Source organism: Choloepus didactylus, chromosome 3 (assembly GCF_015220235.1).
Source record: "Choloepus didactylus isolate mChoDid1 chromosome 3, mChoDid1.pri, whole genome shotgun sequence".
NCBI classification, from domain to species: Eukaryota; Metazoa; Chordata; class Mammalia; order Pilosa; family Megalonychidae; genus Choloepus; species Choloepus didactylus.
In genome coordinates, this window is record NC_051309.1 from 214,174,389 (window position 1) to 214,191,097 (window position 16,709).

General features: G+C 39.6%; 1 protein-coding gene across 1 annotated transcript in view; it reads right to left on the reverse strand.

Annotated features, from left to right (window-relative positions):
• SARAF (store-operated calcium entry associated regulatory factor) overlaps positions 1–15,592 on the reverse strand; it is a 44,679-nt gene extending 29,087 nt beyond the window's left edge. Inside the window, exon 1 of the mRNA XM_037831285.1 lies at positions 15,250–15,592. Coding sequence (XP_037687213.1) covers positions 15,250–15,352 — 103 coding nt within the window. The 5' untranslated portion in view covers positions 15,353–15,592. The remainder of the gene's footprint in view (positions 1–15,249) is intronic.
• Positions 15,593–16,709: the final 1,117 nt, after the last annotated feature.

Consider the following 16,709-nt stretch of genomic DNA (forward strand, 5'->3'; position numbering starts at 1 on the left):
AAGAGCCAAAATCAAAGAACTAATGGATCAACTGAAGAAGCTAGAAGATGAACAGCAAACCAATCCTAAACCAAGTAGAAGAAAAGAAATCACAAGGATTAAAGCAGAAATAAATGACATAGAGAACAAAAAAACAATAGAGAGGATAAATATCACCAAAAGTTGGTTCTTTGAGAAGATCAACAAGATTGACAAGCCCCTAGCTAGACTGACAAAATCAAAAAGAGAGAAGACCCATATAAACAAAATAATGAATGAAAAAGGTGACATAACTGCAGATCCTGAAGAAATTAAAAATATTATAAGAGGATACTGTGAACAACTGTATGGCAACAAACTGGATAATGTAGAGGAAACGGACAATTTCCTGGAAACATATGAACAACCTAGACTGACCAGAGAAGAAATAGAAGACCTCAACCAACCCATCACAAGCAAAGAGATCCAATCAGTCATCAAAAATCTTCCCACAAATAAATGCCCAGGGCCAGATGGCTTCACAGGGGAATTCTACCAAACTTTCCAGAAAGAACTGACACCAATCTAACTCAAACTCTTTCAAAACATTGAAGAAAATGGAACACTACCTAACTCATTTTACGAAGCTAACATCAATCTAATACCAAAACCAGGCAAAGATGCTACAAAAAAGGAAAACTACCGGCCAATCTCCCTAATGAATATAGATGCAAAAATCCTCAACAAAATACTTGCAAATCGAATCCAAAGACACATTAAAAAAATCATACACCATGACCAAGTGGGGTTCATTCCAGGCATGCAAGGATGGTTCAACATAAGAAAATCAATCAATGTATTACAAGACATTAACAAGTCAAAAGGGAAAAATCAATTGATCATCTGAATAGATGCTGAAAAAGCATTTGACAAAATCCAACATCCATTTTTGATAAAAACACATCAAAAGGTAGGAATTGAAGGAAACTTCCTCAACATGATAAACAGCATATATGAAAAACCCACAGCCAGCATAGTACTCAATGGTGAGAGACTGAAAGCCTTCCCTCTAAGATCAGGAACAAGACAAGGATGCCCGCTGTCACCACTGTTATTCAACATTGTGCTGGAAGTGCTAGCCAGGGCAATCCGGCAAGACAAAGAAATAAAAGGCATCCAAGTTGGAAAAGAAGAAGTAAAACTGTCATTGTTTGCAGATGATATGATCTTATATCTAGAAAACCCTGAGAAATCGACGATACAGCTACTAGAGCTAATAAACAAATTTAGCAAAGTAGCGGGATACAAGATTAATGCACATAAGTCAGTAATGTTTCTATATGCTAGAAATGAACAAACTGAAGAGACACTCAAGAAAAAGATACCATTTTCAATAGCAACTAAAAAAATCAAGTACCTAGGAATAAACTTAACCAAAGATGTAAAAGACCTATACAAAGAAAACTACATAACTCTACTAAAAGAAATAGAAGGGGACCTTAAAAGATGGAAAAATATTCCATGTTCATGGATAGGAAGGCTAAATGTCATTAAGATGTCAATTCTACCCAAACTCATCTACAGATTCAATGCAATCCCAATCAAAATTCCAACAACCTACTTTGCAGACTTGGAAAAGCTAGTTATCAAATTTATTTGGAAAGGGAAGATGCCTCGAATTGCTAAAGACACTCTAAAAAAGAAAAACGAAGTGGGAGGACTTACACTCCCTGACTTTGAAGCTTATTATAAAGCCACAGTTGCCAAAACAGCATGGTACTGGCACAAAGATAGACATATAGATCAATGGAATCGAATTGAGAATTCGGAGATAGACCCTCAGATCTATGGCCGACTGATCTTTGATAAGTCCCCCAAAGTCACTGAACTGAGTCATAAAGGTCTTTTCAACAAATGGGGCTGGGAGAGTTGGATATCCATATCCAAGATAATGAAAGAGGACCCCTACCTCACCCCCTACACAAAAATTAACTCAAAATGGACCGAAGATCTCAATATAAAAGAAAGTACCATAAAACTCCTAGAAGATAATGTAGGAAAACATCTTCAAGACCTTGTATTAGGCGGCCACTTCCTAGACTTTACACCCAAAGCACAAGCAACAAAAGAGAAAATAGATAAATGGGAACTCCTCAAGCTTAGAAGTTTCTGCACCTCAAAGGAATTTCTCAAAAAGGTAAAGAGGCAGCCAACTCAATGGGAAAAAATTTTTGGAAACCATGTATCTGACAAAAGACTGATATCTTGCATATATAACGAAATCCTACAACTCAATGACAATAGTACAGACAGCCCAATTATAAAATGGGCAAAAGATATGAAAAGACAGTACTCTGAAGAGGAAATACAAATGGCCAAGAAACACATGAAAAAATGTTCAGCTTCACTAGCTATTAGAGAGATGCAAATTAAGACCACAATGAGATACCATCTAACACCGGTTAGAATGGCTGCCATTAAACAAACAGGAAACTACAAATGCTGAAGGGGATGTGGAGAAATTGGAACTCTTATTCATTGTTGGTGGGACTGTATAATGGTTCAGCCACTCTGGAAGTCAGTCTGGCAGGTCCTTAGAAAACTAGATATAGAGTTACCATTCGATCCAGCGATTGCACTTCTCGGTATATACCCGGAAGATCGGAAAGCAGTGACACGAACAGATATCTGCACGCCAATGTTCATAGCAGCATTATTCACAATTGCCAAGAGATGGAAACAACCGAAATGTCCTTCAACAGATGAGTGGATAAATAAAATGTGGTATATACACACGATGGAATACTACGCGGCAGTAAGAAGGAACGATCTCGTGAAACATATCACAACATGGATGAACCTTGAAGACATAATGCTGAGCGAAATAAGCCAGGCACAAAAAGAGAAATATTATATGCTACCACTAATGTGAACTTCGAAAAATGTAAAACAAATGGTTTATAATGTAGAATGTAGGGGAACTAGCAGTAGAGAGCAATTAAGGAAGGGGGAACAATAATCCAAGAAGAACAGATAAGCTATTTAACGTTCTGGGGATGCCCAGGAATGACTATGGTCTGTTAATTTCTGATGGATATAGTAGGAACAAGTTCACAGAAATGTTGCTATATTAGGTAACTTTCTTGGGGTAAAGTAGGAACATGTTGGAAGTTAAGCAGTTATCTTAGGTTAGTTGTCTTTTTCTTACTCCCTTGTTATGGTCTCTTTGAAATGTTCTTTTATTGTATGTTTGTTTTCTTTTTAACTTTTTTTTCATACAGTTGATTTAAAAAAGAAGGGAAAGTTAAAAAAAAAAAAAAGAAAAGAAAAGAAAAACAAGGAAAAAAAAAGATGTAGTGCCCCCTTGAGGAGCCTGTGGAGAATGCAGGGGTATTCGCCTACCCCACCTCCATGGTGGCTAACATGACCACAGACATAGGGGACTGGTGGTTTCATGGGTTGAGCCCTCTACCATAAGTTTTACTCTTGGGAAGACGGTTGCTGCAAAGTAGAGGCTAGGCCTCCCTATGGTTGTGCCTAAGAGCCTCCTCCCGAATGCCTCTTTGTTGCTCAGATGTGGCCCTCTCTCTCTGGCTAAGCCAACTTGAAAGGTGAAATCACTGACCTCCCCCCTACGTGGGATCAGACACCCAGGGGAGTGAATCCCCCTGGCAACGTGGAATATGACTCCCGGGGAGGAATATAGACCCGACATCATGGGACGGAGAACATCTTCTTGACCAAAAGGGGGATGTGAAAGGAAATGAAATAAGCTTCAGTGGCAGAGAGATTCCAAAAGGAGCCGAGAGGTCACTCTGGTGGGCACTCTTACGCACACTTTAGATAATCCGTTTTAGGTTCTAAAGAATTGGGGTAGCTGGTGGTGGATACCTGAAACTATCAAACTACAACCCAGAACCCATGAATCTCGAAGACAGTTGTATAAAAATGTAGCTTATGAGGGGTGAAAATGGGATTGGGAAAGCCATAAGAACCACACTCCACTTTGTCTAGTTTATGGATGGATGAGTAGAAAAATAGGGGAAGGAAGCAAACAGACAAAGGTACCCAGTGTTCTTTTTTACTTCAATTGCTCTTTTTCACTCTAATTATTATTCTTGTTATTTTTGTGTGTGTGCTAATGAAGGTGTCAGGGATTGATTTAGGTGATGAATGTACAACTATGTAATGGTACTGTAAACAATCGAAAGTACGATTTGTTTTGTATGACTGCGTGGTATGTGAATATATCTCAATAAAATGAAGATGAAAAAAAAATATGAACCCTCAATATGCTGCATACAAGAGACTCATCTTAGACACAGGAACACAAGGAAATTGGAAGTGAAAGGACGGGAAAAAATACTTCATGCAAGCTACAGCCAAAAGAAAGCAGGAGTAGCAATATTAATCTCAGATAAAATAGACTTTAAATGCAAGGATGTTATGAGAGACAAAGAAGGCCACTACATACTAATAAAAGGGGCAATTCAACAAGAAGTAATAACAATCACAAATGTTTATGCACCCAATCATGGTGCCACAAAATACATGATACAAACACTGGGAAAACTAAAGGATGCAATAGATGTTTCCACAGTAATTGTGGGAGACTTCAACACATCACTCTCTCCTACAGATAGATCAACCAGACAGAAGACTGATAAGGAAACTGAATACCTAAACACTCTGATAAATGAATTTGATTTAACAGACATATATAGAACATTACATCCCAAATCACCAGGATACACATTCTTCTCTAGTGATCACAGAACTTTCTCCATAATAGACCATATGCTGTGTCATAAAACAAGCCTCAATAAATTTGAAAAAATTGAAATTATTCAAAGCACATTCTCTGACCACAATGGAATACAATTAGAAGTCAATAACCATCAGAGACTTGGAAAATTCACAAACACCTGGAGGTTAAACAACACACTCCTAAAATAAATGGTTTATAATGTAGAATGCAGGGGAACTAGCGATACAGAGCAATTAATGAAGGGGGAACAATAACCCAGTAAGAACAGATAAGCTATCGTGGGTAAATTTAACGTTCTGGGAATGCCCAGGAATAACTATGGTTTGTTAATTTCTGATGGGTATGGGTAGGAACAAGTTCACAGAAATGTTGCTATCTTAGGTTATTTTCTTGGGGTAGAGTAGGAACATGTTGGAAGTAAAGTAGTTATTTTAGGCTAGTTGTCTTTTTCTTACTCCCTTGTTATGGTTTGTTTGAAATGTTTTTTTATTGTATATCTTTTTAAAAAAAAAATTTGATATAGTTAATTTTTAAAAAAAGAGTTAATTTTAAAAAAATGAAAAAAATACACAGAGCCCCCTTGAGGAGCTGGTGGAGAATGCATGGGTGTTGGGCTTCCCCACCTCGATGGTTGCTGATGTGCTCACAAACATTGGGGACTGGTGGTTTGATGGGTTGAGCCCTCTACCATGGACTTGCCCTTGGCAAGACTGTTGCTGCAAAGGAGAGGCTAGGCCTGCCTATAATTGTGCCTAAGAGCCTCCTCCCGAATGCCTCTTTGTTGCTCAGATGTGGCCCTCTCTCTCTAGTCAAGCCAACTTGGCAGGTGAAATCACTGCCCTCCTCCCCTCTACGTGGGATCTGACACCCAGGGGAGTGAATCTCCCTGGCAACGTGGAATATGACTCCTGGGGAGGAATGTAGACCCCGCATTGTGGGATGGAGAACAACTTCTTGACCAAAAGGGGGATGTGAAAGGAAATGAAATAAGCTTCAGTGGCAGAGAGATTCCAAAAGGAGCCGAGAGGTCACTCTGGTGCACCATATAGACAACCCTTTTAAGGTTTTAATGAATTGGAGTAGCTAGCAGTAAATATCTGAAACTATCAAACTACAACCCAGAACCCATGAATTTTGTAGATGATTATTTTAAAATGTAGCTTATGAGGGTTGACAATGTGATTAGGAAAGTTATATGGACCACACTCCCCTTTGTCCAGTGTATGGATGGATGAGTAGAAAAATGGGGGAAGAAAAACAGACAAAAAAACACCCAGTGTTCATTTTCACTTTGTTCTTTTTCACTTTAATTTTTATTCTTAATATTTTTGTGTGTGTGGTAATGAAAAGTCAAAAATTAATTTTGGTGATGAATACACAACTATATAATGGTACTGTAAACAACTGAATGTACGCTTTGTTTTGTGTGACTGCATGGTATATGAATATATCCCAATAAAAATGAGTTTTAAAAAAAAACATATGAAAAAATGGTCAACTTCACTGGTTATTAGGGAAATGCAAATCAAAACCACAATGAGATATCATCTCACACTTACCAGAATGGCCATTATCCAAAAAACAGAAAATTACAAGCGCTAGAGAGGATGTGAAGAAGGAGGCACACTTATTCAATGTTGGTGGGAATGTAGAATGGTACAACCACTCTGGAAGACAGTGTGGCAGTTCCTCAGGAAGCTAAGTATAGATTTATATGACCCAGATATTCCATTACTAGGTATATACTCAGAGGAACTGAAAGTTAAGACACAAACGGACATTTGTAAACTGATGTTTATCATGGCATTATTCACAATAGCCAAGAAAGAGATGGAAACAGCCCAAATATCCATCAAGAGACCAGTGGATTAAAAAACTGTGGTACACGCCCGGGTCCCCGGCCCCTCAGCGGCCCGCGGAGCTCCAGGCGGGCTGCGGAGCCCCAGCTCACGCAAGCGGCGTTGCTGCGCCTCCCTACCCAGCCTGGAGGTGGAGACATTCAGAAGTTGGTCTTCACCGGAGCGAAGCCTGTACTTCGGAAGTCAGCCTCACTCTTCAACGCTCACAACACCTAGTTCTTTCTCCAGGCTCCCCCTGGATGGAGAAGGACCAGCCCACCTTTACCTTTCATCAAGTTGGAAAAATATGTAAGCATCTCTTAAAAGATGCTGAAGAATAAGCTTCAGTGGCAGAGAGATTCCAAAACGAGCCGAGAGATCACTCTGGTGGGCACTCTTACGCACACTTTAGACAACCTTTTTTAGGTTCTAAAGAATTGGGGTAGCTGGTGGTGGATACCTGAAACTATTAAACTACAACCCATAACCCATGAATCTCGAAGACAGTTGTATAAAAATGTAGCTTATGAGGGGTGACAGTGGGATTGGGAATGCCATAAGGACCAAACTCCACTTTGTCTAGTTTATGGATGGATGTGTAGAAAAGTAGGGGAAGCAAACAAACAGACAAAGGTACCCAGTGTTCTTTTTTACTTCAATTGCTCTTTTTCACTCTAATTATTATTCTTGTTATTTTTGTGTGTGTGCTAATGAAGGTGTCAGGGATTGATTTAGGTGATGAATGTACAACTATGTAATGGTACTGTAAACAATCGAAAGTACAATTTGTTTTGTATGACTGCGTGGTATGTGAATATATCTCAATAAAATGATGATTAAAAAAAAAAAAAAAAAAAAAAAAAAAGATGCTGAAGATAAAATTCAGGAGCAGGTGAGCAAATCCTCAATACCAACTAGCAGAACAATATGAATCTTTTGAGAAATTCACACATGATCAGATTATGCCACAGTATGAGACATGGCCAACAAGCTGCTTGCCTGAAGGTTTCTTGTGTATCTGAGTCCCAAGTTTGACTCAAGAGATGGCTGCTGTACACTTTTTGCAACTGGTTTGATATCACACTTCAGTTCCAACTTTGCATCCTGAAAACACTTAAGCATTTCTAGTGATCCACTTTATACAACTGGAAAGACCTTGAAACTTTCTGGTTGCCACAAGCACATCTTTCTTGTCTGCTCATCCAATAAACAGCTGTGCCTCACTGTAGATTTTCCAAACAAAAAACCTGGGGCAGCAGTTTAGCAACATATGCCTTCAGTGGCATTCAACAAATGGAGTTCTCCAAGCTCAGTTCTATAAGAAGTATGTGTGTGACAGTGTGTGTATGTGTATACATGTATCTTAAATTGTTATTTGTATTGTGCAAATTTTTTCATCTTGGTGATTCTGGCTGTGAATTTAATGAATGACAATTATGGTTAAAAACACTTGCTCAGTCTACAGAAGATCGTTAATGTTTTGTGACCATATGAGTTGTAACTGTGGATTGTTTTATGTGTAGGTATTATCATTAAATACAGGAACTTTCCAGGCAAAAAAAAAAAAAAAAACTGTGGTACAACACACGATGGAACATTATGTAGCTGTAAGACAGAACAAAGACACAGAACATATAATAATGTGGATGAACCTTGCGGACATTACGTTGAACAAAGTTAGCCAGAAACAAAAGGACAAATACTATATGGTCTCACTAATATGGACTAACATTAATGAGCAAACTTTGAGAGTTAAAAGCTGCTAACACAAGCTACCAGGAGATAGAAAGAGGGTAGAGATTGGGCATTTGATGCTGAAGGACTACAGAATGTTCAAAAGGATTGATTGTATAGATCCAGAAATAGATAGCATAATAAGTGTGTGACGGTAGCACAATATTTTAACTACACTGAACAAAGATGTCCGTGAGTAAAGCTGAAAGACGTGGGCTAGGGGCATGAATGACACCAGAGGTAAAGCTAGAACATAAAGACTGGGACAAAAACTGGAGTGGTCAATGATTGTGACTAAATGTACAAATATAAAATTGTTCTTGCATGTGGGAGAACAAATGAATGTCAACCATGCAGAGTGTTGGAAAGGGGATAGTATTGATGAAAAAATTTAATCAAAGCAAACTGGAGTCTATGGTCAACAATAACTTTGTAATATGCTGCTATTAAATGTAACAAAGGCAATATACTAAATGTGTATGAGAGAGGGGTACAAGGGAGGGATATGGGATTCTTGGCAGTGGTGGTGTTGTCCAACCCTACTACTATATTGTATGATATTGTATTTTTCTTTTTATTACCTTTTTTATTTGTTGAAAAAAAACTTTTTTTCGTAGTAATCAGTATGTTCAAGTGCTAACTGTGGTGATAAATGTTTCAACTGTATGATGATACCGTGAACAACTGATTGTACACTGTGAATAATTATACGGTATATGAATATAGCTCTATAAAATTATATGGAAAAATATAAACAAGGATAAAAGTACTGGAGAAACATGCAGAGAGGGATGTATGTATTGACTGTTGGTTAGGAGGCAGAATGGTATAGCCTTTCTGGAGGACAGTGGGGTGGTTCCACACGAAGCTAAGTGGGTGGGTGCCATAAGGTCCTGCAACCTTATTAGGGGGCATTTACTTGGAGGATCTGAGAGCAGGGACATGAATGGACATTTGCACACTAGTGTTTATGGAGAGAGTACGCATGATTTGCAATGGGTGGAGGTGGCCTAAGGGTACACAGACTGACTAACAAAATGGTGAACTGTTGTGTGTACATACAATGGAATACTGAGCAACTGGGAGAAGGAGTGAAGCTGTGAGACACCCAACAAGGTGAATGGAACCTGTAGACAGTATTTTGAGTGAACTACGCCGGAAACAAAGGCAAACACTATGATGCCTCACCAATATGGACTAACTACAATGTGTAAACTCAGAATTGAACCTCAGAGCACAGCTTAACAGGGGAATGCTTATTGTAATGGTCCCTAGATTGTAAGCTCTTACAGCAGTCACATCTATTACTGAATCGTAATGGCTATCTCCAGATTTCGAGATGCTGATCCCTTTGTGTATAACCTGATGAATTCCTGGAACTTTGGGTATCTGTGTGACACTTGAAACTCAGAGCTAGAGCTCGGCAGATATGAATGTCAGTCTTAGCACGTATAGCAACTGTTAAAAAAGCTGAAAAAGTCCAAACTTCAACTAGAGAAGAACGTGGTTAGGACTAGGGCAAATCAGGCCAAAGGGTAAACGACAATACTGACTGCGTTTTAAAACTTCAAATTCCATTGGAGAGCAAGGGAAGAGATGTTTAGTTGGTGCAAGATCTATATTTCCTAAACAATTTAACATGTACAGTTTGTTCAAATACCATAATTACATGGAACTTTTAATAGGAAGTGAGACCTGGTAGGTTTGCATAGGTTAGTGTGAAATAGCAACACATCCCAAAGTAATTTGGACAGAGAATAAAAATATATGTGCAGGGCCCCCCTGAGGAGCTGGGGGAAAGTACAGAGGTGTCAGGCTTCCTCACCTGGATTGTTGCTGATGATCTCACAAACACTGAGACTCGCAGTTTGATGTGCTGAGCCCTCTATCACAGGACTTCCCCTTAAGAAACTTGTTAATGCAAAGGAAAGGCTAAACCTGCCTATAAGTTTGCCCAAGAGTCTTCCCCTGAGTACTTTTTGTTGCTCAGAAGTGGCCGTCTCTCTTCAGCTAAGCCAACTGGGCAGGTGAACTCACTGCCCTGCCCTCTACGTGGGATCTGACTCCCAGGGTGTAAATCTCCCTGGCAATGCGGAATATGACTCCTGGGGATGAATCTGGACCCGACATCATGGGATTGAGAACATCTTCTTGACCAAAAGGGGGATGCAAAATGAAACGAAATAAAGTTTCAGTGGCTGAGAGATTCCAAATGGGGTCACGAGGTCACACTGGTGGTCATTCTTATGCACTATATAGATAACACTTTTTAGGGTTTAATACACTGGAAGAGCTAGAAGGAAATACCTAAAACTATCAAACTGCAACCCAGTAGCCTTGTCTCTTGAAGATGACTGCATAGCAATGCAGCTTACAAGAGGTGGCAGTGCAATTGTGAAAGCCTTGTGGATCACACTCCCTTTATCCAGTATGGATGGATGAGTAGAAAAATGAGGACCAAAAAACTAGGTGAAAAATAAGATTGAGGGGGTGGGGAATGATTTGGTTGTTCTTTTTTACTTCTATTTTTTACTCTTATTTTCACTTTTTCTGGTACAAGGAAAATGTTCAAGAAATGGATTAGGATGATGAATGCACAACTATATGATGGTAGCATGAACAATTGCACACTTTGGATGACTGTATGGTATGTGAATATATCTCAATAAAAGTGAATTTTTTTAAAAAGCAGAAAAAAAGTACAGAATTGGGACAGAAATAAACAAGTGAACTAAGAAATAAAAGAAAGTCAAGAAATAAAGCCAAATACATACGGGAATTCAATATAAGATAAAGTTGACTTGTTAATTCAGTGGAAAAGGAATGCCTTCTTTAATGAATGGCACTGGTATAATTCACTATACAGCTAGAAGAAAACCCACCTAAAACCATGTATGAAACATAATTCCACTAAAGATATAAAATTTCCAAGAACTATATTAAAATGAAATATGCTATACTAACCCAAACTGCCTCCTCATACATAAAAATCTAAAAGAGTGAAAATGCTCCATGAGTTAGCCATAGTTTAAAAAAAGCCAGAATGTATTTGTGCCAGTTTGAAACTGTTATGGACCCCAGAAGAGCCATGATCTTTTAATCCAGTCTTGTGTGGAACCATTCGATTGTTTCCGTGGAGATATGTCTCACCCAAATGTGGATGAGATCTCTGATTAAATTATTTCAATGGAGGTGTTACCCCGCCCATTCAGGGTGGCTCTTGATTATCTCACTGCAGTACTTTAGAGAGCTCAGGAGCTGAAAGAGATGTTTCGAGATGCTTGGAGATGCAGACAGAAGGACATTTGGAGATGCTAAGCTAAGAGATGAAGCCCAGAGTATGCCCCAGAGAAGCTAAGAGAGGACCCTCAGACACTTAGAGAGAAATGCCCTCGGAGAAAAAAGCAAGGATGCACAGGAGCTGAGAGAGAGGAGTGAAGACAGACGCCCAGAGACATTTTGGAGAAAGCCATTTTGAAAAACAACCTGGGAGCAAAGGACCAGCACGCACCAGCCAAGTGCCTTCTCAGCTGACAGAGGTATTCTGGACGCCATTGATCTTTCTTCATTGAAGTTACCCTCTTGTTGATGCCTTAGTTTGGACACTTTTATGGCCTCAGAACTGTAAATCTGTAACCTAATAAATCTCCTTTATAAAAGCCAATCCATTTCTGGTATTTCGCATAACGGCAGCTCTAGCAAACTAGAACAGTATTATTAAACTAAATAATAGTAATAATAATAACTTGAATTTCTTTTAACAGTGTTGAGATAATGCAAAGAACACTGAATTAAATTCCCATCACCAGCCTGCTATATGACTTTGGTCAAAGTAATTTATCTATGTAAAAATTTCCTTGACTGTAAAATGAAGATGCTAACATCAACCTTGAGATTTGTTGTGGGGCTTAGTATAGTTTACTAAAATTATCTAGCAGAATACTTGACACATAATTGATGATCAAGTATGATAAATATTACTGAGGATGTTTTAAGAGCTATATACACATGGGTATCAGTTTCATAATAATCCCACAGCATCTTCCCTCCCTAGAGGTCCTAAAGGTCCAAAGAACAAAGTGCTCCTACTCATATCCCACTAGTTACAACAGTCAAGAGACATGAGCCCCCTGAACTCGAAATTCACTTGCAGCTCTCAAATGTAAGATGAACAAAAAACACAAGATGAACAAAACCAGACTCCACCAAACCAGATTCTCCCACAATCTTCCACATCTCAGGAAATGGTAACTCCACCCTTCTAGTTGCTCTGGTCCAAAACCTTGGAGTCATCCCTGCATTCTCTCATCCCAACGTGTAATCCATAAAACATGATGTCGGCTCCACATTAAAGATAGGTGAGAAGAGAATCCAACCACTCTCACCAACTTCACTGCTCCTCCTGTGGTCCAGGTCATTGTCACTCACAGAGCTTATTATACAAGCCTCTTAACCAGCCTCCCTGCTTCCCTCTTTACACCTTACAGTCTGCATGACATACAGCAGCCAGAAGGGGCCTCTAAAATATATCATATCAGGTCATTCACTCCTCTTCCATCAAGTTTCTGATTAAATGTTACTTTAACAGTGTCTTCTTCCCTAATCACCTCCGCCTGCACATTGTGTCCTCCCCTCAGTTTTATCATTGTCCATACCACTTTTCACCAAATGACATATTATACACCTGTTTATTTCTTTATTGTCTATTTCTCCTTGATAGATGTAAACTCCTTAGGGACAAAACACCCTATTTTGTTCACTGCAATACTCCCAAAACCCAGAAGAGTGCCTGGAACATAGGAGGGACCCAATTATTGAGATATATATTTAACTTGTGGCTTAAACACAACAAATAAAGAATTCTGAAAATTCTTCAGTAAGCTCTGGTGCTATTTTTTTTTTCAAAAAAATTATTGCTCTATGTTAGCTAAATACAAAGTAAGTGCATCCAAAGTTAAACAAAGGATAAATTAGGGAGTGATTATTGCTTTACTAATGACTTGATAAAAGGTATCCCAATGAACATACTTCCATAAAACAGTTTCTCAAAGTGAATTTAAAGTAAACTATAATTTATAAGAATGGGTTGAGTTTATTCTGCAAAACATTTCGTGCTTCAGTTTTGTTCAAGAACAATAGTTTTACAGAGTAGGTAAGTTAAGTGCCATCAGGAAGCTGTTCACTGTTAATTTAAATTTGATTCCCTTTTTTTTTTTAATAGTTTCCCTGAATTTTCATCTATAAGCTTCCTTATATTTTAAAGGACTGAGGGTTCAACCAATTAATGTTTTATTCCAGTTTTTAAATTATAATTCTGGTCAAGTCTATCATTTAAACTTTCTAGGAATACATTTATTACATAAATCACTGTTTATACACACACACACACACACACACACACACACCCATGACACATCACCAAAAAACAAGATGGGATTTCATCAGGTCCCAGAAGGTTTACTTCCTTAAGAGAAGAAGTAAGTCTACTTTTCAACCTGAATATAGGTTTTTTTTTTTTAAGTGAGAAAATAAAATTAAGTTTTCTGTGTGTGTGTTTTTGCTTTTGCTTTACAATAAGAATAGCATTAGTGCTGCTAGTGCATATCAAGAGAGCATAAAGGAATGAAAAGATTGATGGTTAGTATAAAAAGTTTATTCCTTCTATGGTCACAACCACCTCGAATGCTGGTTTAGACAATCATATGGTTTTAAGTTGTTCTTATTCCTAAACTTATAGTTTAATCTACATACCCAAGCAGAGCCTAATAGACAAGAAACATAAGAATGTTCTGATGATAAGCAGAAAATAATTCTGCAATTTCTTTCAAGAAATCCTCACCAGGTCCATAAATAAAGGAAAACGCATGGACATTTAAATCCAACTTGGCATTTTATTTATTGGCAATAAACTATCCACACCAAATGAGTTATTTAACATAACATGCTTTCAAATGGTACCTTCTCTTTCATGTCAGCATTTAGGAATAAAATAGGAAATTACAGAAATAAACCAGTTCCTTAAGTGCAAAAATGCAGGCATTTCCCCAGTCATCAGATCACAAATCCAATATTGGTATATTTTCCATGCTTTAACACCTTTACTCCCCAAACCAAAACTGATGTCATTTTAATTGTGCTAAAGTCATTTTTTAAGTAATTCCAATTTAAAAGTATGCACCATTTATTAAATGAAAAAGTGGAAATCCATATGTATGTGTATATACGCACATATATTAATTACACTGAATATTACTGATCCCATAAACATTCTTTAGACCACGCTTTTAATAACATGTTGATATAAAAGAACCTTGTCCCTCGAAATCACTTATCATGTACCAGCGCCAAACATATATATATATATATATTTTGTAAATGCCTGTGTACGGTGAATAACAATTGGAAAGGCTGTTGTAACGTAATGTACACACATTCTCTACTGATTTAATACCCAGAACAAGCACCAAGAAAACCAGTACAGTCTATGATAGTGCTAACCTATCAACAAGGTTCGCAGCCCTGTCGGCTAAGAGTGACTCAGAAACTGCCCGAGTCCGCCGGTGGCACGGCAACTGCCAGCCATAGCAACAGGCAGCCATGACAACAGGCAGGGACATGACCTCAGACAGTCATGACAACAAAGCAACATGCGCAGGTGAGCGTCGAGCTTTCCAGCCAGACTCAGGGATGAGGGATGTAGCCCAAAGAAAGAAGTGGACATATTCCGGGAGGCCAGGGAAGGGAGAAGGGGGCGTTCAGAATACAGAGCCGTCCTGCCCCGCCCACCCCCCAGGCGTCCCCGCTGGTCCTAGAGGGCATCCGGGAAGACCAAAGGGGCCGGACACGGCGCAGGTGACTAGCGAAGAGGATGGAATTGAGGAATTAGGGCAGAAGGGCTCAGGGCGGCAGGATAAGGCGAGTAAGATGCCTGCGGGCCCCGACAGGACTCACCAGGGTCGTTCCAGCCCAGGGTAGAGCCCGACATCAGCAGAAGGAAGAGGAAGCTGAGGAGACGGCAGCGTCCGGCCGCCGACGGCCCGCCGGCCATGGCCATGACGCTCGGTGGAGATGGCGAGCGGCTGCCGGCGCTTGCGGGCCTGGACCCGGGCTGCGAATGTTCGCACGCCACTGCGCAGCGACGACGGGGAACCGGGAAGCGACGAAGGAAGGTCTGTCCGCAGAGAAGCCGCCGCAGCTGAAGGCCGAGCGCGGGTCTCACGTCACTGCCGCTGCAACACGTAGAGGGCTGTGATTGGCCGCCTAGGCCCCACCTGTCCGCGCAGGCGGACAGCTGGAGATCGGCGCTAGCTGCCAGCTTTTGCAAGTGGTCTCTGGCTCAGCGAGGTTCCGCTCCAACGTGCTTGCGGCCTGAGAAGGAAAACACAGCAACGCGAAATCTAAGTGTAGTCGAGCTATGTGTGTCCAAAATTCCAGTAATCTTCCCACGAGAAGTCATTGTGCCTTATTCAACTTTATCTCCAGCGCCTAGCATAGTGCCTGGCACGTGATTGATGTTCTATTACTGTTTGCTAATTACAGAGATGATCAAGGGGAAAAGCAGCAAGGAAATATATTGTCTGATTTCAAGAACTCAGAACCTTCAGATATTTCCTTGAACATGGAAGCCATATAATTTACAAAATGTCAAGATGAGGAAATAATGCTTAAATAAAGAACCAGCCATAGAAAACCAGCCTGCGAGTGCATAAGCATTAGCTTTGAGGTCTGACAGGCCTGGGTTTCTTTCATTCATTCATTCAACAAATACATGTTGAATACCTATGTATGCCAGGCACTGTTCTAGGCATGGAGGATACAGAGCCCCTGTGCTCATGGACCTTACATTGAGGTAAGATGGGACAAACAACATACAAAGTTAAAAGAGAAATAATAAGTGATTTGAGGAAAATAAAATAGGATGGTACAACAGAGACTAGGAAGCATCTTCAGGGAGGGTCTTGCAGAGGAGGTGATTTTGAAACTTGAGACCTGAGTAATGAGGAAGAGCCAGTCATATAAAGATCAGGGAGAGCCTTCACCACCTAGGGAACAGTGGATGCAAAAGCCCCACATTTATGGTTTGAGGAACATTAACTGAACCAATACCTTTATATATTGAGCACCTACTTTGTCCCAAGCACTGTTCTAAGCACTGGGGATTCAGCAGAGAATATAACAAAATTGGAGGGGTTGGAGAGGCAGAAACAAAGTCAGTATAATTGAAGCAAAGTAAATTAGAGGAAGAGTGGAAAAAGTGAAGGCTGAACAGTGGGGACCTGGAGTGGAACAGAGCAAGACTGGGCAAAGATAACAGAGAATTTTAAGTTTGAGATGCCTGTTAGGTATGCAGATAGACTTGTTGAATATGCAAGTCTGAAATTCAAAGCTAAGGTAAATTAGGTAACATTATT